The sequence below is a fragment of the Tachysurus fulvidraco genome, chromosome 15 (genome assembly GCF_022655615.1).
Source record: "Tachysurus fulvidraco isolate hzauxx_2018 chromosome 15, HZAU_PFXX_2.0, whole genome shotgun sequence".
NCBI classification, from domain to species: domain Eukaryota; kingdom Metazoa; phylum Chordata; class Actinopteri; order Siluriformes; family Bagridae; genus Tachysurus; species Tachysurus fulvidraco.
Window position 1 is genome coordinate 9879010 of NC_062532.1, and position 27849 is coordinate 9906858.

Consider the following 27849-nt stretch of genomic DNA (forward strand, 5'->3'; position numbering starts at 1 on the left):
CTTTAGTCTTTTTCTTATCATGAACATCAACGTTTAACATACTTACAAAGATCTGTAGGTCACATTATGTATTCCTTGGGTATTTCTGTACATCCCTGAGCATTAAATAGCTGTAGTTGGGATGCCAACTCCTGGAAAAACTGGGAACTTGAAAACTCTCCACAGCATATGAGGATGAAGGGCATATTGTTTGAAGATAACCTTAACACTTTACTGACTGATAAGCAGCAATAGTCTCTGCTAAACTCCCCAAAATTCTGCTTTTATATAACTAATCACAGTTCTTGATAAATACCTTAATCACGTGCATTTTATTAGCATCAACTGTCTTTTAGTTAGTCTTTTAATAATAGTGGGGGTAGGAAGGGTTCTTAATTATCCTTAAGAATTCTTAATTTATCCTCGTGTTTCTGAATGTTGGTTTACTTTTTGGGAAAAATAATTACATACTCAGGGGCACAGTGGCTTAGTGGTTAGCACGTTTGCCTCACACCTCCAGGGTTGGGGGTTCGATTCCCACCTCCGTCTTGTGCGTGTGTGGAGTTTGCATGTTCTCCCCGTGCCTCGGGGGTTTCCTCCGGATACTCCGGTTTCCTCCCCCGGTCCGAAGACATGCATGGTAGGGTATTGGGATCTCTGGAAAATTGTCCGTAGTGTGTGATTGCGTGAGTGAATGAGAGTGTGTGTGTGCCCTGCGATGGGTTGGCACTCCGACCAGGGTGTTTCCTGCCTTGATGCCCGATGACGGCTCCCCGTGAACCGAGGTAGTTCGGATAAGCGGTAGAAAATGAATGAATGAATGACATACTCAAATCTGTGGGGATTGTTTTGTGTGTGTTGTTTTACTGGTTTCATTATAGAAGTTGATGAGGACAATTGTTGTTTAGGCCCCAACTAGTAATAAAAATAAATAGTAAAATAAAAGAATACAAGAAGGGTGCACTTTCTTTTTGCAATGTCTATATAACAGTTCAGCCAGAGTTACACTGGGTCAGTTCCAGACATTAGGTTGTAATGCTTTATTTAAAGTTTAGCATTGTACAATAGCAGCTTTTAACAATAAAAAAAGATTTATTCATGTTCTTGGATTTTTTAAACTTTTGGAAAATAAAAAAATTAAATAAATTAATACCCCCCCCATGGAACTTCACAAATAATTTTGTACATATAAAGTTAAATGTGTGGCTACTGTTCCCATTTAATGCAATAAAATAGGGAGAATATGGTCTACAATTAACGTTAAACCAGCTTTCATTTAGTCTGTGCTTGAAAGTGGCTCAAATGTGCATACGTTCAATGGCAGGGGGTGGTGGGGGTGAGGGATAATGGAATGAGAACTAATCCAACTACTTGATTCTTAGGTATGATACTTGATTGCTATTCTTCAGGCCTTGTATTTGTTTATATAAACGTCAGCTATTAAAATTTCCGTCTAAAATGTTTTAACAGCCGTGGATAAAATTTTAAAATTACATTTGATTTTATATCAATTATGTAATGTGCTGACACACTGTACAACAATTTTCGATGACAACTGATAAGCTATGGTGATAAAAACGGAAATGAATATCCTAAGATGAATATTTCAGTTCCCTTTGGACACAAGTGAGGTCAGCAGCAAGATAGAAACAGGCAGGAACAGATATCTCCCCCTTGACTACACACAACCATGACACAGAGAACAGCAAGATTAAAAAAGGCACACTGGCCACGCTGACTGATGATCACCAATCAAGATATGTACAAAAATATATATTTGACAGCAAGGACTCTGACTGAATATCACCGACATCGCACAGAAGGATAAGAGTACTTTAAGAGGTCGATACATACTCACCTCGTGTGTGCGAGCATCACAGTTTTCAGCTTTTACAAAAGAGTTATAATAATAATAATAAAAAAAATTCAGCTTCTTGTTATAATACCATAGTCCAAAGAACAGCATTGAATGCAGACTAGCCAAGCTTCACCAGGAACTAGGCAGCTCCGAAAAGAGCCATTATGTCTTTAATGGATAAGGCACTTTAAAGATGGCATGATACCTCACGTCAATAACACAGCTCAGGCACTGCAGGCCTGGACTGTACCAATTCAGAGAGATGTGTCCATTCAGAAGAGCAAAACGTCTTTCTTCTATAGTGCGTTGTCTTCTTTTCTGGCTGGCAGGGAGAAGGCATTTTGCTCTTGCTGCACATGTTCAGTGTGTTCAGGCAGTGTTGTGGAATCTAATGGTGAGGACAAATCTGTGTCTAATGGCAGTTGTGTGGGTTCTGAATGTGTGAATGAAGACAAGTTCGCTTGACTTTGCTCTGGGGGTTTGGGCTCAGGCTGTGTGTTAATGGTACGTGAAGGCAGCTCGGAGCTGTGGTAGTAGGGCAGAAATGGGCGCTCCTGGGCACACAACCTCATGGCCACGTGTGTGTGGAGCAGAAGGTGGGGAAAGCGGGATGTGAAGTAGGTGATAAAGTCATCTGGAATGGAGCCCAGTGTTTCCCGAACTTCCTCAGGTAACTCACGGTAATGGTGCTTCTGTGGAAAAATAGCGTTCCCTGACAGCGTGAGCAAATTTTGCCTAAGATGAATGTGTTCACATAAGTAATGACAAAATATATAGTTCGAAATACTGAAATGTTATGTGAACAAAACCATACTAATTATTCTTGACTCTGTAAATGTTAGCCATAGAAGAATTTTTTAAAATATGAATATTTATATTCAATAAATAAAGAAAAACCATTATCTTACACACATGATCAATCTAAACACATCACCAAAAAGCATGAAACGGCAGACTTGCCTTGTTTCTCATGGCACGCAGAAGATCTCGAACGGAGCCGCCTTTGTAGGAGCGAAATTTGCGGAGATCTTTTAACGAAAAAGAAGGTTATGTTAAGTTTATGCAGAAATATTTTCACAGAAACATTCTGCAAATCCCAGCAGAGACAGGTCTATTAAAGACTCATTGTGGACAAACACATGTACAATTAACACAAGCCCTGCTGTATAATAACCTTACCAAGATTACAGCAGTGCACAGGGTTAAGGAATATAAAGCACCACATAAAACCACACCTGTTTGTAAAGGCACTGTTATATGTTCCCTCCAGTCTCCTTTTACCACGGCCCGTCCCCCTCGTTCCAGCTGTTTCACAATTGGTCCATCCGGTGGCTCCTTCTCTATCCGGTCACTCACGTCCTAGGAGAAAAAAACACCTCATGTCATGGATTGGTTTTACTTTCTATTAAGCCCTGTAAAATATCAGTACCTATGTTATCACATCTTCTGTGTAAATGTGATTCTTGCATAACAATCAATAATCTTACAAATGCTGTATCAATCTTGCTAAATATGGTCTTTTACACTGTAAAGTCTCTCGATCATTTAAAAGTTGTCCTTTCCCCTTTTACCAAACAGGCAGCCTGATTTACTTATATATTCCTAGAGAAATGAGCATGTGGAATGAATTTATTAAACAAAACAAAAAAAAGATTTAGTAACATAAATTACAAGAACTCATTTACCCTCCTGTTGCTCCACTGACAATATTTTTATTATTTACCACATTCCATATTACTATACAGGGGTTTAGATAACGTGCATATTTGCATATATACTCTTCCAGACTTACAAATAAAAACAGAAAAGCATAAAGCCTTATGCAGAATGTAAGATACGTAGTGATTTCTACAACAGAAAGAATACCATAAGTTTGTTTTCATATCAATTTGTAGAGGAAGCTTCTGAAACTGATTTATGCACGAATTTGCGCTCCCGCATCGACAGACCAAGTGCATAATTTATTCATAAATTCCGGAACAACCCAAATCGTGGAAAAGTTTTACGACGAGGAAAATCACACCTGCAGTTACGGCGATGCTAATTGGCTCCCAATCGAATGGCCGCTTGCAAGTGAATGATAGCAGGCAAGTGTACATGACACTAACTCCAATATGTTCATTGCGAGTCAGTTGACACGCTTCAATGCCATTCTGGTTGGGACACTGTGATTTTCCACAGAAAATATGAAGTAAAAAAGTATGAGAAGATGCTCTACTAGCTAAGGAAAGGACATGCAGGCAAGTGAAGTGCAAGCTTGAGCTAAGGAGTGCAAGGCAGGATTACACAACCCTCCAGCAAGATTAGTTTTCAGTGAACACTAGACACTGAAGTCTATAAAACATACTGTATGTTTTATGCCCTTAGTCCTTTTGCCTTACTAAATACAATTTTGATACTAACTCGCACAATACTGGTACTCAGGTACTCCACCTATTAGGGAGTAAGTACCCTTCATCTCATGAAGAAGATACTATACAAAATACTAAACAATACTGAGAGCAAAAGATTACTCTACACTACTCAACTCAACTCCAAGCAATGATCTAAACCCCTGCAATAGAGAATAGCGTGTAGTACCTGGAAGAACTGCAGCTGCTTTTCAAGGCTCCAGAAAAAGGGATGTTTGAGCACTCGTTCTGCTGACGGCCTCTTCTCCGGCTCCACACTCAGCATCTGCTCGATCAGGTTCATGGCCACAATGTCTTCTGCAAAAAAAAACAAAAAACTTGTCCCTTAATGCAATCTGCTTTGTTAAGAGTACACGTAGTAGTAGGAGGAGGAACACAGAATATATCCTGATCTAGCACAATGGCTTCTTGTTCATTTTGATGTACAAAGGTAATGGATATGCACAGAGAATGATAGCCATACCATGCCTGTCTGGCTGCAAGTGGTCCAGGGAATAGACTCCCAGGAGAATGTTAGCTTGCCTCTGCAGGGACTTTCCAAACGGATGACAGCCTTGAGACACCACGTAGTAAAACACACAGCCGGCAGAAAAGATGTCCACTTTGCATGTCTGAAATGAAGAAAAGCCACGGTGGTCTTTACATCACATGATTTATATACCCCAGATTTCTTGAACGCTTAAATCTGATTGGTCAAAACATGTTGTCCATAGGCCATAGGCTCTGGTTACAAAGTAATATATTAATGTGCTTATTCTCTTATGATATTAATCCCTTAGTAGGAATGTACTAAGGGACCTACAGCATAAACAGACTAAGGCAATGTATTAATATGATAACATTTTCTGTAAGAAGTTTCGTTTCCTGCCAGCTATGGTTTCCTGTTAACCTGAAAATGATGTCTTTTCCTCTGTCATGATTTTACTAAGAGAAGCTGCTCAGAAAACAAAACAAAACAAATCAAAACAAACAAACAAAAAAAACGGTATAATAATAGATAAAATTTGTCAATAGTATAGAATTTATGCTGACATCACACCAAAGAACTTTGTACATGGAATAAAAAAATAAATAATAAATAAATGATAAATTCCACAAAGATGTGGCAAAACCCCCAAATCTGCACTTTGTGAACTATATACGATGCTTTAAATAAAATCATGTCATGTAGCTGCAAATTAACGTGTACGTAAAATAATGATTGAGAACCAGAAGAAACACAAATCTGTGTCTTTTCTGGTTCATATTGTAAATAAAGCTGGCCCAGCATTGTTTAAAAGTTAAGTGAGCTATCTAAAATGATTAGTCTGGGCAGGATTTAAATACTGACACCGATGAGTTTGCTAGCACTCACTGGGTTGTGCTTGGCATCTTCACTAAGCACTTCAGGTGCGATCCACCCCTCGGTGCCAGGTACACCAGACCTCCTGCTGAAACTGTGTCTGCCTGCAGCCAGCTTCTTACACAGGCCAAAGTCTGAGATCATGGCCCGGACTCGCCCGTGAGCATTCGGCATAGATACCAGGATGTTGTGTGGCTTCAGATCTCTGTGAACTACAGACAAAACAAGCAATGAATCTCAAACCTAGACACACCTGCAAAAACAAGAAATTCAGCTCACACTTAAGGCACTTACTCGATCTGAAAGTAAATTGTGTTCAAACCTTATAACAAAAAAAAACAAAAACTGTATATAACATCAAATAAATGACACAGCAAAGACAGAATCGTTCACCCCCTCCCTTTATGTTCACAAGTTCAACTGGGTTACAAGTTGAACTTTATTCTATTAAATTAAAGTTGATAGGTTAAAATGATACGACACGCATGTGTTATTTCTATGTTTAGAACAAAATTCTATAGCACACGCGAGCAACTGGACACAGTGAACTGATGCATACAGTGAGGAAAAACTGCAACTATTACACAAAGGGTTTTATTTATAAATACCTATGTTGAGCGAATGCAGATGTGCCAAGCCAGACATGGTTTGCTGCAGCAAGGTCACTGGTTCCAGCCCATGGCGATTAAAATCCTTCTGCTCTACATACTGCCAAGAAAAACAGAGCGTTTTTATATAATGCAAACACCTGACAAATGGCTTTTGAACCAAACCACATACTACCGGTATACTAACTAGAGTGTTGATCTTAACACATCTGATCACGTAGTTTAAGGTAAAATACATCTTCATATTACATTACTGGGGCAAGGGGAGATCTCTTCTAGTCTAATTTGCATAGATAGCGCTTGAACAACCACATGCATTTACACCTGTCCAGTTTGATCTCAAATGCATCCCAGACCACCTCCTGAAGTGGTTTGAACGATCGGATTTATATCCGTCTCGAAAACGTTTCGGAGGGCATTTATACCTGGTATTTTTTACAATCGAATAGCTATCAGATCCCAGAAAGCGCATGAAGTGACCAGGTGTAAAAAGCCCCCAAGAGACAGGCTACTCCATCTCCACTCAATCAAATAAAATAGATTTTGTCCAGAAGCTTGGTGCCACCCTTATCATTCCTTATGATTTCAGTCAGATATTTGTGTGTCCTTTAAATAGAGTAATGCACTGTGTGTTCCACCTCTTGTAAAGTAGCGCTACACAGCTCGATAGCGATGTACTGGAACTGGCGGTCACGCTCGGTGCAGAAATAGCGGATGACGTTGGGATGCTCGTCTGACTCGCGCAGCAGCTGTACCTCCCGGTCGGCAAAACTAAAACATTCTGGGAGAATTCTCTTCACTGCTACCTGCCGGTTATCAAAATTTCCCCTGAAGGAAAGAAAAAAAGCAGACGTGATTTAAGCATCAAACCCCGGACTACAGTGGGAACACTTCTGAAACATGAGAATCGGAAATAATTACCTGTACACAATGGTGCCCTCAGCACCATGGCCCAGAACATTCCTGGGATTAAAGGTGATGTTTCCAATGTGAACAATGTTGGACTCGTCCTCTGAAGAAAGGAAAGATGATTAAAGTATACAGACACATCAGTGCTCTTTTAAATTGATGAAAGTCTTAGATTTTTGTGAGTTAAAGGATTTTTTGGCATCTTTTATCTTTGCTCACCTCCATCGTCATGCTCAGCTGCAGAACCTCCTGGTTCAGAGTGAGACAGGTTGGAATGATTGGAAGCACGTGGTGTGGCATTAGCACTGCTTTGGCCCGAGCTCTCAGCACGACCACGTTCCACCTCCAGGAAGTCACCGTCAGGCAGCAGGTCGCTGGGTGGCTGGAAGAGCAGCTGCTGTCTCTGTAGGAGCTCCAACTTCTGCTCCATTTGCTTCTGGAACTGTTGATGCTGCAGCTGCTGTTGCTTATGCATGCTCTGTGTGCAGAGAGGACATGTGACAATTTCATTTTATTAACATTTTAACCACTATATTCGACCATGTATTAATAAGTGGAGATGCCACAATGGCATGTAAATGTTCTTGCAAAATGATTTCATATACCCAGGCAAGGCAACGTTGGAATGTAACCTAAATAAAAATGTTTTCTTTAAGTAGAAATGTCAAATTATATTATAGCTCAATTCTGATCAACACATTTTTTAAAATCATTTTTGGTCGTTTCCCAGAACAGTAAAAAGCTCATGTTTGTAGGTTCCACTGCACAAATAGCTACATACATCCCTCTAACTAGATCTGGCAGATAGTCTTTAGCATACAGGGAGATGTTCCCTACACACCATTCTTGTGTTCTGATACAATCCACATGACACAACTACACTAATGAATAAACAGATGTTAGATTAGGAATGTTTTCTGGTTGGATTACACGAGTCTGCAAGATTATGTGAGTGTCACATCACACACTATAACTTGGGGTACATTCAAAAACATTCTTACTAAAAACTGCCCAGATTTTACTGCCTTTTTCATTTTTTTATTACCTTGGGGTAAGTGATGATAAAGGCAACCCAGCCAGCCAGGAGGAAAGTGCTGAAGATAATGGTGGCCATGTCTTTGAGCATGGAGTCCACAGGTGCTTCAGAGCGGGGTGAGCGTGACTGTTTCTCCTGAAGAGAATGGATAGGAGGGGGCAATGGGCTGCTATCCTCCATCCCACTTTCATTCACCTTCTGTTTCCGAGAAACCATGAATCAGTGAGTGTACAAAGAAATGCCTGGCAACTTTACTGGAAACTATTTTTATGCACATCACTGTGCGACGTATACAATGATTTTGTTTTCACACTTGTAGTGCTGGCAAGTTTGTTTAGTTTTTTTTTTTTTAAAGACTCATTATGTGAGCAACCCCCTCATTTCCTCACCTCCTCAATAGTTTGCTCTGTAGCAGGAGGGATAACATTGTTGTGCTGACGAGGAAAACTGTCCGGAAATTTTTCCAGAAGCTTCTTATGTGCCTCAGGTGGAGTCTCATGATGACCTACAAAAAGAAGGCAGAATATGTTGGGCCATATAATAAAAAACAACCAAAGCCAAACCAGGAATTAAAATTCATTACAAATTGAAGTAAAACGTACAGTGCTAACATTTACAGTACTGTTCACATGCATCAATCTTTAGAGACACATATTGTCCACCAGAGGGCAGAATGGCCACACTGTTCTCTACAAACACCTCTGTGGTAAACAATCAGAAACCAAATAAATGATAACGCTACAGTCACATAAAATGTTGAAGTCACCAGACACTGTTTTTGTGTGTGTTCCTACTACTGGCTTTGATAGTAAATATGCTTATCAGCAGGTAGACTAACTAGAATTCCAAACCTGTTGTCTTTTGTATACAAATTTCACCGGAGTATATATATATGCATCATATCATATCATATAAGATGGAGAAACAGTGTGTGCACTTTGCCACAGATCACAAGCACTCTCCTGTCTTCACTCCACTGTAGTTGCTGCATCGAATCTCTCCATATTTGCATAAAGTTAACCTTTGTTCAACTTTGTCACGTCACTGCACACATACACATCTAGTCATCAACGGTCACTGGAGCTCATGCCATGGGAACGTCCTAACGATCGCTGAAAATTACGCAGCGAACAGGATTTCTATCACCGAACAGGGAGTTTTGCTTCCTGGCTGTTTTGCCATACGACACTGTTAGATGACATTAGTAATAATACAGGATACCTATAAGTAGGAGGTAGTTCCTCATGTAGTTGACACGGTTCCGCTCCTTCAAGGCCGCATTGAATTTGACACTGGTGCTGGGAGTGATGACACACCCTTGGTCCTCCTCCATATTGCCCTCCTGGCTACTAGGACCCTCCAACATTGGAAAAGTGCTACCACGTGGCTGAGGAACACAGAAGGTTATTGTTATAAGCGAGAGGGTTTGTACACAGTACACTCTCTGTACACAGTATCTCTCTCTTCACAGTGCTGAGAAACATAACCATCTGGACCTTCATTTTCTTTAATTAGAAGTGGCAATGACGTAATTCTACACAATGTAAATAAGAGAGTTTTAGTCACTGAAGCCTCACGATCAGAATAGTTCTGCAACTAGTCAATTTCTCCTTGACCATCTAACAGGGCTGCAACAAGTAATAAACATGATCAAACAAACAAAATAAATAAATAAAAAAATAGTTGTCAAGCACTTCTCTAGCTGAACTGCGGTAGCATGTGGTGCCACTTCATAAAAACACATGATTGAAATAAAACAGTACAAACTTTTCTACAGGATGGAAACCATTTATTGTACATTAACCTATTAATGACATTAGTTGTTGGGAATGTAAGATACAGCAGAAGCATGATTTCCATGCTCACATCATCCATACTAACTTGTGTCTAGCTGGTCCAACTATAATGGAATAAAAATAAAAACAAACAAACAAACAAACAAATAAATAAATAAAAATCATGACAAAACCTTATGCTGCAATCAAAACGTGGATTTGTGCTGTGGCAGATAGAGGTCTATGTGGTCTGGAGCCAAACTACTGACCCAGTGTGGTGAGGACACAGTCACTCTGACTATCTGAGATAAGCAGGCACATGTGAACAAGCCAAATATTCATGCCTCTTATTTACTATTTGAAGTTTAGACCTGAACACCGGCCTACCAAACACTAACCTGGAAATTTTTTTACATTTTACTCACCACAACAGTAACTCCATCATGCACCAGAGAGGGAGATGCGTAGAGGCTTGTTGAGTATCTTCCCACATAGAGAGTGGACCTGTTTAAAAAAAAAAAAATTTCGATTCCAGGACTCTTACCAAACCGTGGGCCTTGAACTGTCTATCCAATTTTTTTTTTAATGTTATAAGTATGCTGCGAACACACAAAATAAATCAGAGTGTAAAAATTCAGTGGGATTTCATGTTAAAATGAGCAGCGTGTAATGCGGATGTTGCCACATCCATGATGTGAGAGCGTTAACCACCTCAGTATTGAGCAACTATCAAAAGATTCAAGATGGGACCTGTGGCACACTCATCGTTCGTTTAATGCTGTGTCGAAATGCCTCGAGGATTAAACCACACATCCAGACAGCTTCACTATTTCCAAAATACCCAGAGTACTAAGGTCTTTCAAGAACATTTCACAGACAGAGGTCTTTAGATTCTCTTATGCCAGTTGTTCCAATCAAATCGGTTTTATATTAATGCACATGTTCTTATATGTTATTGTTGCACAGAGAAGTGTATGATCTCTGATTAATTCTTTTTAATGGGATCAATGTAATAACAGCATGTTCTTAACCATTTGTTATTAGTCTGGATTATATAAGTTTTCTCCGTGTTTTCATAAAAAAAAAAGGTTCATAAAAAACGTAAAGAGAGACACTAGTAAATACGTGTTAGCAGGAATTTTATGAATGGGTATATATGATAAAAAGTATAATTTGTTGTTTATCATTTAATTCAGAACATTAGTGCTGGCAAATTGCCTTGGTATAAGAGGAATAAAACACTTTGCAATGTGCTGTTCTTGTTAAATAATCAGCTTGGTGGTGGAAATGCAGAACACCAAGCCATCATTTATTACCCATAACAGCATATGCTTTACTCCTTACTATTGAAATACATCATATATAATATACGTCTTTAAAACAATCCTAATCCTCACACCACAAAGGAAACCAGCCAGAAATAAGGTCACCAGTGAACAGTACTAAATAACTGGGGCTTTTTTTAAAGGAAGTTGTAGGTGCTTTTCACTGAAATCAGGAAACGAGGGGAAAAAATCAAATGAATTGATTAAAAGCAAGAATCAAAGAATAAATCTAAATACATCTAAAATCTAAAACGTCAAACTGCTTACATGAGTTTGTCCTCGAGCTTTCTCTCTTGAGGAAAAGGATATTTCCACTGCGTGATACGTCCCACCTGGCCCGAGGTGAAGGTGAGGTAGCGCAGTGTCTCCACGGCTACGTTGGTGTGTGGCACCTTGCGCAGGCCCTCGCGCTGCCACATGTATACAGCCACCACGGGAGAGTCATAGTTCTGCACCCACTGCACTGCGCCCGTCTCGCTGTCCACGGTCACCACCAGGCCATCGCCATTCGAAACAAAGTGGGCCATCTCTGTAAATATGTTACAATATGTTTAAATAACTTGGTATCTTTATTGCATTATGCTACAACAAGGTTACAAAACTTCCCAAATTTAAAAAAAATACATCATTCCGTATAATAAATTTACAATAGAAATAAACATAAATAAACCAAAGTGCTGCTGCATGCATTGTGCCAGTTCTTTTTGTTCTATGTTAAACGAGCCTACAATTTTAAACAACTCCAGTTACACAGGCTTTTTGTGCAAGGCTTTTTGTGCTTCTTGTACAATATTAACAAATTTACTAACATGAATCAATCAGGCTTGTAAAGCTTGATATTTTCACTGACTGTATAGACAGGAAATGCAGCTCTGTGGTAAGGGCCATACATTTCCACAGAACTAAGCAGATTAATTAGCATAAAACGATGGGTGTTTACATAAAGATATTAAAAAGACAAAGGAAATATCGGTCAAATTTGTTTTAACAGATGAGACGGATAGTGGATCCATAAACTCCTCCTAGTCGGTATTAAGTCGGGTAACATCTGAATCTGAACAGCATACTGGAGCATGAACTGCTCGGTGGAATAATTAAAACGTTTATTATATGTCCAGGATTGCAGAACTAAGCATGTGGTCTTAAAGTGTTGCTAGATATTTTTGTACACAATGTGGATTATGTTCAGATAATAAACCAAGCACTTTAAAATAATAAATTATTTAAACAATAATATTCACCATATTGATATGCTGTTACTGTTATAAAATAACTTTTGATATAATTTTAGCTTTTAATATTTATGTCTAACAATAGATATTATATTCAATATCTTAGAGTGAAAATTTGGTTTCTAAAAATGTAGAAAAATATATTGTGATAATTGTGGGAGCAGGCGGTGATCATTTGCTGGCAAAGGTGGCACAGAGATAGAGCAGGTAATAAAGTTTGTGTCTTGGCTGTGCGTGTTTTACGGCAGCCTATTTCTGTGCTTTTTCCCCTCCTCTATAGGCTGCCAGATGCCAGAGAGAGAGACCCAGCTGACTGGTCCTGCCCAGACTAAGGCTGAAAGTTAACAGCAGGACTCTGTGATTGATTTTGTTTCGCTCTGTATCTTGTGTGCTCCGAGAGGCACGCATGAATAAAAAGAGAACTCTGTGTATGCTCTTCCCTTCCTCTGCTGTCTGCATCCTCATTCCCCTCCCCATCCACCAGGGTTATCGAACCAGGAAGTGTAAAGAAAAGCATATCTTTTGCTTTATATGATATTTTTAAATAGGACCATTAAAGCGAATTAGAAGAACCCGATCGTTCATATACATGCCAAACTGAATTGTAACACACAATGCTAAATTAAGTGACTCACTGTATATGGTGTCATCGTCTGGAAGGGTGGATGCATAATCAGAATAAGTTGCATTCCACCGCAGCTCTCGGCTCTTGGTGTCGTACATGGTGATGGTGTACTCTAAAATAGAAGTTAATAAATAAAATCAATCCAGTCGCTGCATACATTCAGTCACAAAATACATAAGATCGGAAAAAGCCGGCTTCTATATAAAGGAACTGATATTCTACATTAGCGGTGATTCGGCTCTGAAATGCGGTGCTGTGTAATGGTGGGGCAGTCATTCAACTGAATCCAATTGATTTGTGTAGCGCTTTTAACAACTGACATTGTCTCAAAAACAGATGGATGGAATGGATACACTATCTCTGTACTGCAAAGCCTTCTGTTATGTGCTGGTTATTAAGGTCTCGTTTTACAGCCTGGCTCTTGGACAAGCTGATAATCTCTCTTGTAACTACATTCATACAACGGGTGCAAATACTCTAAAGATCTTATCTCCCCCAGCACCTAAACTGTTGCTGTAATCATTAAGACAAATGTGCTTATACAAAACATCCAGAAAACATCTGTTCAGCTGTAGTGATTTCAACTCCTCTATAATGATTTATAATTGCACTATCCAAGGTCACCCAGAGGAGAATAAATGGCTGATAACGGATGAAGGTTTCTTCCTCATGTAGCCTCAGGTTGCTCATTCTGATTACCGTAAAGCTACTCGGTCACGTCGGTTTTTGAAACCTGAAATTAATTGACAAATTGTGTGACAAGACACATGACCCTGATCTCACCTGTGCGTCCGAGGTAAAGCAGAGAGGACGACGCACACAAGGTCTCGGCAAAAGAGGAGGTGAGAGTCTGCTGTTTTTCTCCTGTCAGCAGATCTACCACATACCACACGTCCTGTTTCTTACCTGGAAGAAGAGAAACATGCATGTGTGAGGACATGATGTTCAGCTACGCCCACAGCACTAGCTACAAAGCGCTCATCTATAAACCTTTGGGATTGCTTGTAGAGCAAGATGTAGCAAAATGGCAGTCAACCCGAGTAACATGGTCCGTCATCTTAATACAACAGGCACTGCTACATGTGCGCTACTTCTCTATTCGGAGTCATCTGCTTTTCACGGCTGCTTGCCCAATCAAAGTTAGAATAAAATTGAAATGCAGAAATACGTTATACGGCATTACCTCATTATGACCTTATTTCTCCTTTGTTAAAGAGTGGGTGATTTTAGTACGTAATGTGTATGCATTATTCATCACAGACCCAACTCCAAAAACAACCTCATTCTTGGTAATAGGTTCACAGCTGTGAAACGAAACAAATGAGGCAATGCAGACAAACCATGTGTATATATCAGAATGATAGTGAGGAGTGATGGAAGTAGGCTTCATGGAGGTGACGTAGTAAGGGTGTCTGTGCAAAGACCTACACCACAGTCTATGCGAAACAGATTCTATCATTAACCATTAGAGAATTCATAGTGTCGGTTGGGCGGTGGCTTAATCTGCTGAACACTACACCTACGTGGGTGGTTAATGGTATACAAGATGGTATATCCCCAAGAAGCCCACTGTGTTTTGCGGATTGGATCTTTTACAGAGACGAGCACAATGAGGGGTGGGAAGTGATTTGTCTAGTCTATGGTGAGCTAAGAGATTATGATTAAGGACAGTTAAGACCGATTAGAACTCGCCTGTCTTTCCGCTATGATTAATGTCTGTTTATTCTAAGCACGGGTGTGTGTGGAACAAACGAATATGTCTGAAGGCATTGAGGATTTGTTTGGAAACACAGTATGCCGGTTAAATAGGATAATCTAATCTAATAGGTAAAAGGGTTGAGAAGCAAATGTTGGGGCAGGAGTGGGGGAAAACAAGGGAGCGGTACATGGTCAAAAAGGGATAAACATAAATACAGTGGTTTTATGCTGGGGGAAAACCCATTGCCACAAGCAAAAAAAACAAAACAAAATGGTAATGTTCTGACCACAAGCATGGTATTTCTGCTTGTCCCCAAATAATGATAGCCCTGGGCTACATGTAGCAACAGGAGATTTTACTAAACATATTTTATCTATAAAACACTGTAGGAATTTCAGTTAGGGGCAGAAAAAGTGATACACCAGTCCAGTCATTTTCATTTCGAAACTAAAAGTGTTCGTCTCACCCATGTAAAGGATTCCATCAGAACTTCGGCAAGGGGAAGCCTGGACCAGCTCAGGAATGGTGAAGGGCAGTTTCTGTAATGACAAGGAATGACGTCACAAATTAAATTCATGCAAAACTTAGCCCAATGACATGGTTTCTGGAGCCTGCCTGCATCTTCCATTTAAAACCAATGAGCATCACAGTTTCATTACAGCTTGTGAAACTACATAAGCAAAACCTGAACTTCCTAAAATCCCCTAAACTTAACGCAACATTTTGTGAATACAGATATAAGCTTTCCTCAGAAAAAGGAAGCAGTATTTTTCTGAGAATGCTCGCTCTCCTTTGCTCACCGTCAGTCCCTCATTGTTCTTCCCTCCAAGTGAGTACAGGCTTCCATCGTTCGGGTCAGGCAGAAACGCAGGTCTGCAAAGAAAAAAAAAAAGCTGATCTGCAAAATTGATCGAACATGATATTGCACCCAGGAAGACTTGTGCTAACTCAGCAACTTCCTTTAGCAGAGTTCCTGTATTTGTACTTGAACAAAAATACAAACAGAGCAGATGAGTACTTACTCAGCCACATGAGTTGGGACCTGAAGAACAGGATCTGCATGGGGAAAGGACAAAGCTGTTTGTCAGTCATGTGTAAATTGTCCAATCGTAATAGTAGTTAAGTCAGCGGGTATTGGACGCTTTACTCTGCTGAGCGCCGACACGGACACTGCGCTTGTTTTTTTTTTTATCAGAATCAGAACCTTGCTATTTATCAACTCTACAGGGACCAGAGAAACTTTAGAAAGACAGAAAAAGAGAAAGATTATCAACCTAAACCTATATATTTTTGAATGCTAACACTATCTTGAAATTTGACTGGGAATTACCTAAAGAAATTGTACAACATCTACATTAAACCAGAATAACTGAGTGAGTAAGGGTACACATGATAATGACACGTGTACACACTGCTACTACTGCACAAACACTGGCTGGTGATAATGCAAACACACAACGTCCTGCTTACTATCACGCCCGCCCTGCGTGTCTGGGGGTTCCGGTATTATTATTACAGCCTCCTTTAACCTGCTCAGCTAGTGCATCTAGTTTCAGCAACTGTTCCACACCACATTACTTAAAAAAGAAGTCATGCATGCTAGCTGGCACTGTTGGCCATAGGCACAAGTTTAATGCATTTTTAAGGTGGATATTAAGGGGTATTGGGAGCGTTCACGGCCTGACCTTGATGGCAGCGTGCTGTTTATGTCCTACTGCCTGGGTTAATGATTACAGGTGAACATGTGCAAGATGAGAACGTGATGGTAATGCTGTGGCAATGAGCTATGGGAAAATTCACTGCTGCAGTAAATGCACTAAAAAATTATGCTGCTCTTAGCTGAAAGTGCTCACCTATGTCTTTTCAACCCAGATAAAACACATACATAATACATGTAATATAAACAGCTGTATTTTAGGAATGAAAGCATCTCTATTGGCTTTTGGTTAAGACCTTCTCCTTTAACATCCTAATAGCTATCACCAAAAACAAACAAACAAAAAAAGACAAAAAATTAAATCAGACAAGGAGTCAAAGCTTTCTCTTAATGAAGCAGGAGATTACATCTGAATTATTGGTGCAAAAGTTAAACTGAACAAAAATAATGCAGTGGAAGACTGAGAATTAGGAAGACTTTGCATCTTAGCACCTTATTCATTTGCTTGTAAGTTCCTGATACACATTTACCCTGTGTGCTCATTGTGCAATGTGCTAACCATTTTACACATATAGCAGCTATATTCAAATTAGGTTTTATGTCAAACCTGATTAAAAAAAACAAACAAACAAACAAACACAAAGGACCTGTCATTTCATCACACTACGAATAATCAGTCCAGGCTCACAATAAAATCTCACAATGAATGAAGCGCTCATGTGCCATTAATAACATGCAACAAAATGATTAAACATTTTTTTAGGTTTCTTCAATATTGGCACTAACAAGTGTATCTGAGTAATATTAATTATATGACTATCTTAGGCCAATCAGATTATTTTCCTAATGCTGTATCTCCATTACAAAAACAGTACAAACAAATTACTATTGTCTTTATTTAATTGAATTGCTATAATCTATTTCAAGCCTTCACAGAAACGTCTCTCTCATATCTAAGGGAGGAAAACAATTAGCTCGACTGGCTTCATGCATTTTCTGGGAACGTGCCGTTATCCATTTCTCTTGGAACAGTTGGCATTCAGAGTACACCTTACATTTCTTGAACAAATATTTTTTCAGTGTGTTGTACAAATCTTGCCAAAGCTGGCAGTACTGAGAGAGAAACCGAGGGGAACAAAGTCAAAATTCAATCTCTAATAGGAACTGTATGTTTCCAGAAGTCAAAAACTATTTGTTTTTTTATCTTCTGATATGCGACTAATTAGTCTACAAGGTTTAATCATTTGCACCCCTGATCTAAACAGTTAGGAAGCTGACTAGTTGACAAAATATGAACCACTGTGACCACCTGTAACTTCTGCTTTCTAGTCTTATACCCTCCTCCTTTTACATGTGCTCAAGGCAATGCAAACTGATGCAGGTTAATACAGAGGGCAGGAAAAGCATAAAAGCGTTCATTCTTATTGGTCAGGGTGTGCTTACCTTCCTTAAGTGTCCATTTGATAAAGCCTGAGCGCTTGCTGACGGCGTGCAGGTTTCCATCCAGAGTGGAAACGAAGAGTAAACTCTCAGGCAGGGAGACGCTGCTGCGACTGCAGTGGCCCTGCACAACAGAGAACAGAAAAAAAGATGCCGTTATTTGTTAAACAAGTGTGAGGAAATGTAGTGGATGTTGCTTTGGTTGAATTCAGGCAAAAGAAAAAAGAAATCTGGTTCGGGCCAAAACTGAGTTTTCCCCACGAATTTCAGAAATCTTAAATATATATCGCAAAAAAAAAAATAATAATAATAATTTGTTTTCCAACAAAGGCCATGTTGAGAAAGGAAGCAATCGCTGATGGGGAAGTGTGTAAAAGTGCCTGGACCACGTTGTCGTTCCACAGTGAAATGGATGTTTAAAAAAAGTCTACACAATTCAGCATGTATTCAGCATGCCAGCTGTCAAAGGTTTTCTCTCTATATTTTACTAGTTGCTAGTTTTACTAGTCACCTGATTGAAAAGTAAATAGAAAATGAATCTGCAAAGAATTTTGAATTACAATAGTCAGATGGAGCCGTGCAGAATCCTGGGACCAGCAGAGAGTGAAACAACAGACTGAAGCTATACGAGTTATGTTCGAGTAAGAAGTTTCTTCTTCAAGATAATGAAACAAATGTCAGCATGCGAAAGGTTCTCGGCCCCTATTCGATAACACAGCAGGTTATCTTCCAAGGAAGAGCTTTAACATGGGGAAATAACTGGACACAATAGACTAGACTGACAGTTTCAGCACCAAACTCACAGTGTGGTGACTTGAAATTAATTGTGGCGGTTGTTAACAACAATGTAGCAACAGTTCAGATTAAAGTACTAACATGAAAGAAGAAAAAAAAGATTATGAAATCAGTTTGAAAAGCTTTTGTAGCCCATGTGCTGTGTGGGCTGAGTAGCTTTCAGGTCCATGTGGAGGTCAAGCCTTCCAAATGGCCTCACTGGCTCATGGGGTAAACTGTACATGGTCAGACGTGAAGACATGAGGGAGTACATTTGGAATATCTGGACATCTGTCACATAAAAGAAATATGTGAGAGAAAGATGACAGGATGAAGAAAGACAAAAGAGAAAAATAGTGATTAGCCTTTAACCAATCAAGGAAAATGAATGACAAGAAAGGATAAAAAAATAAATTTAAAAAAAAATGAAAGAAATGAAAGAAAAGAAAAAAACAAGGGAAAAAAAAGGTCTGTACTAAGGGTATCAGGCAGCTTTTAACAGGTCAGGTTTGGGCCAGACAAAGCGAGTTGGGTACATATTAATCGCCCGTGTTAACTGATACACATGATTCCTTCTGTGTTTTTGGCACCGAGGCTCAACAGAAGGGTGGAGTGGCACAACTGAACAATGTTCCCAGTTCCCAATCTCTGCTTCCTGATATCTGCCTGCAATTGCCCTCGGACTTACACGTGATGTAGAAGTGGGGGTTTGTGATGGAAACAGTGCAGGTAAGAAGACTACAGCTGTGATCTAATTCTCTTTTACGAAGAAAGAAACTAGAATCCGAAGCTGACTCGTCCTCGGTCAGCCTTTAAGAAGCATTTCGATGAAAAAATATGGTGACCACACCAAACCACACAGCTGCAGTGTGAAAAGCACCTAAGAGAAGCCACAGAGTTTCTGGTAAATTGATCACCAATAAAAAATACTATTTATGAGTCAACGGATCGAGTTCCTCTTTGAACCTGGAACAACAACAAACAACTGTTTCTCTGGCTCAGTGATGCTACTTCACAGGCAACCTGTAGCTTATTTATTAAAAATGACGTATTTTACTCGGGATATAGTTCTATATAATTCTGTAAAACACCTGCAAAAGACTCTCCTTGCAGTCATTCCTTCAACACACTCTTTCCTCTCTTGAAGTTAATAAAACAAATATGCTGTGTGTCCTGCTGCCAAGACATGACTAACTGTAATAAAGCACAGACACTCGAGACGCTTTCCAAAAATGCCAAATAAACATCTCCTCGCAGAAAACCTCAACGTTTCAATAATTGCATGAATTTTTAAATCAGAGTATGTGCAGCGTGTGTCCTACAATTCCCTTTGGAAACCTTAAAGTACTACAAAAACGTGTTAATACTAACCTGTAATCTTGCAGGTTATAAGCTGAGCTGACGGTTTAACATGTTTGTATATTGTATACAATATACAAACATGTTAAACCGTCAGCTCATTCACGTGTGGCGATATTTTAGCCAGCGATATAAGACGACATGCTTTGTCCAACTTCTCTAGATTTGCTATTACACACACCTGCCATGCTGCATGCCTCACACTGACACTAAGACACCATGCAGAGAGATCATAACTCATTTCACTCCTTCCCTAGTGAAAAAGAGAAATTCTCACTTTCTGAAAGACAGAGAAGCACCTGCCGGTCCTGCGGCTCACAATGACATCAGTAGACTGCAACTGCATGTGAAAAAACACTGAAGGCCTTGATATCCATCCCGTGAAATGGTTTTTTCCCCCTAACATGACACACTGGATAGCATTGAACACTGACAGATTTTTATACAATACTGAAACAGGCTCTTGACACGGTGCACACACCCACTAATGCTCAGGTGCTGGAGGCTTTAGGTAGCTTGTAATTAACAATCCCTGCCCCAATATTTAGGACTTTACGATTCAAAGTAAGATGTGTGACTGATCCGCAGCAATCTGAGCACAACAACATGCTCAAGTGCAGGTCCTGATTCCTCTTCAGCTTAAGAAAAATCCAAAAATGGGAAGTGAAAAATGGTATAAAAAAATGGTCAAATGTGAAGCCTACAAACCATCAGGTATCAAAGTTATCTTTCAAATCAGTTATGGCCTCTGTATGCAAGAAACTATGCATACTTTAGTAATAGATCGAAATGATCATTTCAGTAACATTTAGACACTTCAACATTCTGATGAACTTGTCTTTGTGATCAAACCTAAAGATAATCACTGAGACTTGGAACTGTAACAGTGATCAGATTAAACAGATGGAATGGAAATGAGAGCAAAAAAGTGTGTGTGTGTGTGTGTGTGTGTATATATATATATATATATATAAAAACGTTGCAAGCCTTTAATACTACCAGACTCCGTTTCCCTGCAATATAACTGACACAGAGGCCTCAGAAGCCTGTGTAGAGAACAGCGGCCATGTGCTCGCGGGTAGGAGCATTTCTTCATTTCTTATGCAAAGCCATGTGCTGAGCTGTTCCACACAACAAAATCGCATATTCAGAGGAACCTGGAGCGGTCAGTTTTTCCACCACTAGTAAAACACAAGCTACATAAATTATACCTGCTTGTGATCCTAGTTTAGGCACATCAAGCTTCCAGTGTGTAAAAAAACAAGATCTATATCTAGTGTGTGCGTGTGTGATGACTTATGGCTATTTCTACACAAGATTATTCACTTGTCATAGTGAAATAAAGGCAAACGTAAAGACAACCTTCATTTTCTTTACAAAATTTTACACAAGCTTTAACCACTAAAAAAGCAAGACAGGGCACAATGATGCCATGAGCTTAATATTTTTCTTTAAGATTTATAATGTATTTTTCAAATTTCTTAGAGAAACTGAACATTTAAGAGTAAGTGAACCTCAAGACACAAACCAGTCAACACTCTTTCTCTGTTTGTGGAAGTCCACAAGTGTGTCCACGATCATTTCACTGCCAGTTTTTTGACCAGAGTTTTTTTTTTTTGGTTTTTGTTGCAATTATTTCTTATTTCTTCTGATAACTTGTATCACCATCATCTCAAGTAACAACCACAACCTAGTTACAAAGTGTTGTTGTACGGTGTCAGGAAACCACAAGCACCAGAACAACTGCGCATGAGCTTCACTGCACCTTGTCTCTTGCGAGGGAGTCCATATAAAAATTTGCTCGATTAACGCGTTGACGATGAGACTCTGACTCATCAGTCCAATAGTCCTGGTGGGTTGAGAGAAGCACCTAGTATGGGATTTACATCATCCCCATAATCAAAATGTTCAGTGAGCTCTCATGCCCTTTGGAGTGGCAAAGCAGGAAGGGTGCGTGTGTGCGTGTTTGGGTGGAGGTCATCCTGGAAGAGGCTACTTGCATGAGAGAAAAAGAAAAAAAGATTTGGCATAGGATAAAGGTGAGAAGACCCTGATATTGATTTGCAATGTCCCTTCCCACTAATAGAAGTGGCTCCAAAAACCATGCCTGCAAAATAAATAAATCTCTAGAGGGTTTAGGAGAAGACAGAGAAAAGAATAGAAAAACAAATATACCGGGACTGGATTTGACTGTAAGTGATGTTCTCTAAAAGTCAACTGAAAATGCAAAATGTTGTAGAGTCTAATACACAAACCAAGCATTAAATAAGAACTTGGTGCCAAATCTCTTTTTATTTCTTACTCACCAAATGTGACCTTTTGAATCAGGAACAGCCAAAAGCTATGTTCTCTAAACAATATCGATCATCCACCTTACACTAGAATGATTACACAGCATAAATAGCATCGAGACATGACACAAGAATGAGATTTTTCCCACTAATACCTATTTACAAATGTTGTCCCTTAATTACTGATAAGTTGAATTAATTATCTTAGATTGACAATGATTAAAAAAAGGTGGTCGTCTTATTGGGCTGCATGACGATTGGTGGAAAATGATTCGATTACATACAACAGTTAGTTAAACGTCTGTATTGTTCAACGCCCAGAGAGAACTAGATTATACTAGTTACAATATTTATCTCATGCACTTAGTAGAATATTCTATTTGTTGTAGCTTAACCTGAAATGTGACATATCATGTGCGAGCTGTAGGTTTTAACCTATGACCAAAACACCATTATTGTGGACCTAGTGAACGTTAGCTGTTAAACAAGTTTTCCAGCTAACGTATAAAAACGCCATCATACACAGTGAGACTTAATAACGTCTCACACGAAGACTTTTCACATTCAAACCTTTAAACGGTGATGAGATTAATATTAGCAGCGACTGCAGATGTTTAGCTGCTACTTACTTACGTTCACACACAACGCGAAGCTAACAACAAGGCTTTCTTTCTTTTCTCCTCCTTTTGGATAATGACCCAAATCTTCGAAAAAGTGTCAATAAAAACAGACGGTTTATAATCTTTCTAATTCAGCACAAATAACTGAGAATAACGGCTAAGTTTACTAACCACGGCTACATCCACAAACACACACTAACTTTCCCTTACTAAGTAATAAACATGTGCTAGCATAAATCTTAGCATACGACTCAGTACACTAGAATGTAGAGCTGAAAACAACACTAAATATCTATTATTATATATGTTTATGTTTATATATATATATGTTTATGTTTATATATAGATATATACTATCATACGTTCACGTTATCTCCAGGTTACTTACCTCTAACAGCAGGGTAGTGAACAGAGCTGTATAAATGCACCACACAAGGGCCCTGCTACAAACACCCCAGCCCATCTTCCACAACAAATAACACCAGTTCACATAAAACAAACTCGACAATTAAATACGGGCACTAATATATTTTCCGTAGATTACTTCGAAGCTAACTATAAGGACGGAATATCCACCGTGTCCATGCCGCTAGGTTTACTCATCGCCAGCTGTGACTACTAATCCTGAAACATTTTCCTGACAGTGCGCATGCGTACAAAAGTTAAGGGTTGGACTTTTATGTAACGTCCGCTGACACCGGAACTCGTCGCATTACTTTCAGTAGGCTGTTGCGTTTTCACGTGTGCGGGCCGTAAAAAACTACGCGTGGGATTTTTTTTAGTTCTTAATTAAAGAAATGATTAGGCTTTTGTACACAAAATGCGTTTCTGAGTCGGTATTTGAAAATGTGAACCTCGTTCCCGATAATATTCCTGAAACGACGTGATGCACGTGCGGACACGTGGTTGGTACGTAGCACGTGTCACTTTGTAGGTTTGAATTAGAGCAAATATCTGGGGATGTTTATTAACATTTTTTACGATTTCTGATTTATTTAATGTACATAATTTACCGTCTTGTCTTGTGTTGTAGATTTGGGAGGAAATGTGAGATTTGCTGCTGAAATCTGCATGGCGCATGCGCAGTGCATGATTTGTCTTCCATGAGATGGGGTAAACCTATTTAGTTATGTTCTTAATCAATTAGCATGCAGTATTTGCCCGTATATTGGTTATGATCTAAGTTTATTTTCGATTGCCCTTTTCAGTACAGGAAAGAGAAAAGAGGTGGGACCCCTGAAAGGAAGCCAGTGGCGGGGACCCCTGAAAGGATTGACTTAACCATAAGACCAAAGTCAGTCAGATTTTGTACAACAGTTTTATAAGCAAAATGTGTCTTTTGTATTCTCTCTTGTTGTCTTTGTAGGGTTGAATGACCTTGTACACAAAGGATGTCTTGTGGAAGAAGAATTTGATGCTTGTAGAATAAACTTTTACACTTCACGACCATACACGTTGCCTCCTGTCCTTTTTTTTTTTGGTAGCACTGTCTTTGAACCTTTGAAGCCCTCTTCATGGCTCCATAGGCCAAGCAACAGTGCAAAACTAAAGGTTTGTTATAACTGGGGCTTCTTGGTATCACAACCCAAGTTGCTCTTTTATAAGCAAACTACACTTGTTCCTCAAAAATAAACATGTGAGAGAGAAAGTAATATTGCAGTAAAAACACGAGTCATTTTACTAAAAGCATTTATACATCCTCACACATTACCATTGTCACAGTATGGCTGAACAATCACTTAAAATGGTAATCATTTTCACAAAGTGCAAAAAGGTAAGATGAGCGGTTGGCATAGAGAAGCACACATCACTTAACATTCACAAACAATGGCACAGAAATATCATGGAAGGTGTTAAATGGCCAGGAATAGGAAAGAGTACTTTGACCACTTTGTAATGAATTATGAAGATCATTAAGGAAAGCATGTAAACCACAGGTGTGCCAATTAGCAGAAAACACTGACTACCAGGTCTGTTATTTTGCTTGTTGCAATTGTGGCTCAAGGACTCCTTCAGTGAGTTACATACGCTGCTGGTAACTTAGATCTATAGTCATTGATTATCCAACTATATTTCTATGGGTCTTGATCACTGCTGATTAATGTGTCTAACTAGTGGATTTAGGAATTTTCATATCCATCAAAGAAAGTTAATTGCTCTGATGTGTTTGATTTTTGTTGCTTAAAAGGGACTAGATTAGAATAATGTTTGGGTTGCATAAGCCTGATCGGGTGTGTTTGAAGCAACATAATCTTGCATTACAGTTGGCATCCAGGGCTAGTGTTTAGTTGAAAACCCTTGGTCTATCCTTTAGTCATATCAGCAAAAAGGCAATGTGGCTGCAGGGTTTCAGTCCAATTAAATAGAAGTCACACTTAATCACTGATTGGATATCAACAGCCTAAAAAAGGTGAGGTTTGACTTGGGCTTGATTAAAATGGAAACCTGTGATCATACAGGCCTTTTTCAGGTATAACTGGACACTCCTGTTCTGCATGGTCAATCACATCATTAAAGCATAGTTACAACTACTATAAGGATAAAGCAACACATTTTCTGTCAACACAATCTGAAACGACATTAAAAACAAATGTTAAGAATCTTTGTAAATCTTGAAATTATTTGATCATACACTACAAAACTCAAACTGAGATGATCCGGCAAGGATTTATACATTCAGATGGCTTCTCCGTGATGCACAATGGCATACATGTCCATGGCAAAGGCAGTACTGTGTATTAGGTTTTCCAGCCAGTTCCAGAAAGGTTATGGTTAAGTAGTTGAAATCTGCAGGAAGCATCTTGTAGGTGTGTACTAGATTAGCCAGATTCGGGTAGTGCCAATTCTGGGGCAGATGGGGTATTAGCTGGTGGCCTTGAACACAGTGAAACTGATCTAATTGCATAATCGTATAGACACAGATGACTCGGGCAGCAAAGAGAGTTGAGTATTGGTTATCCTTGAGAAAGCACGTTTGCACAAAGCAGTTGATAATCATGGCATACACAAAATATACTCACACTAGTTTACATTATTGAAAGTATGCTGAAAGTGGCACACACTCAATTTGGACCATTGAAAGAATCCTATCCTGCCACTAGCAGGGACAAGATTGAAAATAAGTGGCACGGGAATATCTCAGTTGGCTTTTCACACTAGGTTGCAAAGGACTGAGGTAAAAAGCGTGACACACCCAAAAACTTCAGTAGGATACCACCTATCACACAAAAATAGCTTTTAGATGCAAACACGTACACTCACCAGACACTATAAGGAACACCTTCACATTCTTGCAATTATTCAATCGACCAATCAGGTGGCAGCAGCACAACATGGAAAATCATCCAGATAAAGGACAAGAGCTTCAGTTAACCAAAACTGGTCAGCTGAACATTGGAATTACAGTATATATTTCTGGTCTATTACAGGATTGGAGCCCAATGTGGCCTTCTAGTGTGGATGTGGTAGCTCATTAGGTAAAGTGTTTGATTACAGCTCAGAAGGTTGTGAGTTTGACCGTGAAGTCCACCAACCTAGGCCCCTTAGCAAGGCCCTTTACCCACAATTGCTCAGTTGTATAAGATAAAATGTATGTTCCTCTAAATACTTGACTATAGATATTTGACTTCCTGCCAGCTCAAATCAGTCTGGGCATTCTTTTTTGACCTCTCTACACAACAACAAATTTCTTAGTACAGATATGCAACCTACTGGATGTATTTCAATCATTCACTGTCTGAAATACTCCAAACTAGCCTGGCACCAACAACCCTGCCACTGTCAGTCACTGAGATCATATTTTTCTCCAGTCCTATGTTTGGTATGACAATTAATTGAAGCTCTTGATCTGTATCTGCATGATTTTATACATTCGCACTGCTGCCACCTGAATGGCGGAGTAGCCTGAATGTGCAGGTGTTCATAATAATGTGGTCAATGAACGGAAAAGAGGTCTCCAACCCAGATGTTTGCTGTAGCCATAGCTGACTTCAATCCAAGGTTGTATGTTTTAATTACCAAATAATGTACCGAACACTGCCAGAATTGCCTCTGCCTGTAAAGCATTATTCAGCAGAACTCGACTCAGCTCAAGGTCTAATACAAATGCATTAGTTTACTACTATGCCTTTAGACACACTCATGTTTCCAGCTAACCTTTATCTAAGAACATAATATAGCAAGCGCCCTTGGCTGATTCCCCAAAGTCTCATATGACGGTTTTATCAGCCTTCAAAAGTCATCCGCAGTTTGTTCAAGGTCCAAAGGAGCCACATCTTTCAAGGCATCGGTCGTCACAGTAGCTAAGTTCACGCTGGACCGTGTGTCCATGGCTGAATGCATGATGGGTAACCACACGTCGTCCATATTTGGCATGACAAATATTTTCTGTGAAATGAACAGAACATTTGTAAGACAATACTCTAAGATCCATGATGCTGAATGAACAGTAAGATTTTGCACTAAATAAAAAAAGGGAAAACTGCAAAGTTATTATATGTTTAATACATACAAGGAACAACACAAACTATGTTATAAAAATACAAAATATCTGTATCTAGAGAAAATCTAGTTCAATGAAGACCACTGAAGGGATATGGGTGGAAGTTGTACCAGGGATTCTGAAGTAAAGCAAAAATGTAACCGAGGCCCTCTACTGGCTGACTGTAGTACAAACTTGAACCTAACCCATTTCATGCTAGGGCATCGCTTTTTGCCTCACGGGTTGGGGGTTTGATTCCTGCCCCCAGTGTGTGTGTGTGTGTGTGGAGTTTATATGTTCTCCCCATACATGGGGGGTTTCTTTTAGATACTCCGGTTTCCTTCATAGTCCAAACACATCTAGACACTCTAAAATGATTAGCATTTCTAAAGTGTCTGTAGTGTGTGTATATATGTGTGTGTGTCTGTG

General features: G+C 39.4%; 2 protein-coding genes, 1 long non-coding RNA gene and 1 other non-coding gene across 6 annotated transcripts in view; 2 read left to right on the forward strand and 2 right to left on the reverse strand.

Annotated features, from left to right (window-relative positions):
• Positions 1-815: 815 nt before the first annotated feature.
• LOC113639477 (serine/threonine-protein kinase/endoribonuclease IRE1) lies at positions 816-23559 on the reverse strand. Its single transcript, XM_027141333.2, has 22 exons — positions 23329-23559; positions 17900-18020; positions 15822-15855; positions 15600-15672; positions 15266-15338; positions 13884-14006; positions 13111-13212; positions 11511-11772; positions 10344-10422; positions 9365-9530; positions 8533-8648; positions 8153-8341; positions 7327-7585; positions 7120-7210; positions 6837-7026; positions 6199-6298; positions 5603-5802; positions 4712-4859; positions 4418-4545; positions 3073-3196; positions 2798-2865; positions 816-2529 (listed from the first exon to the last, which is right to left on the reverse strand). Exons 1-22 carry the CDS (start codon positions 23401-23403, stop codon positions 2134-2136), a joined length of 3117 nt encoding a protein of 1038 aa, XP_026997134.2. The 5' UTR covers positions 23404-23559; the 3' UTR covers positions 816-2133.
• Positions 23560-23630: 71 nt separating this feature from the next.
• On the forward strand, positions 23631-24391 carry LOC113639478. Its single transcript, XR_003439841.2, has 3 exons — positions 23631-23849; positions 23974-24053; positions 24149-24391. It is a non-coding gene; the product is annotated as an uncharacterized LOC113639478 (long non-coding RNA).
• Positions 24392-24421: 30 nt separating this feature from the next.
• On the forward strand, positions 24422-24557 carry LOC113639720. Its single transcript, XR_003439877.1, has one exon. It is a non-coding gene; the product is annotated as a small nucleolar RNA SNORA50 (small nucleolar RNA).
• Positions 24558-24612: 55 nt separating this feature from the next.
• tex2 (testis expressed 2) overlaps positions 24613-27849 on the reverse strand; it is a 30614-nt gene continuing 27377 nt past the window's right edge. For all 3 annotated transcript variants that reach the window (XM_047800525.1, XM_047800527.1, XM_047800526.1), the window contains one exon: positions 24613-27326. In XM_047800525.1, the coding sequence (XP_047656481.1) occupies positions 27171-27326 (156 nt within the window). In that variant the 3' untranslated portion in view covers positions 24613-27170. The remainder of the gene's footprint in view (positions 27327-27849) is intronic.

Coding starts and splice junctions, on each gene's coding strand:
- LOC113639477 (XM_027141333.2), bottom strand. CDS start 23,403: ATGGGCTGGGGTGTTTGTAGCAGGGCCCTTGTGTGGTGCATTTATACA. Junction 15,856..17,899: donor CAAATGGACACTTAAGGAAG/GTAAGCACACCC, acceptor TTCCCCATGCAG/ATCCTGTTCTTCAGGTCCCA. Junction 7,027..7,119: donor GAGGGCACCATTGTGTACAG/GTAATTATTTCC, acceptor TCTTTCCTTCAG/GGGAAATTTTGATAACCGGC.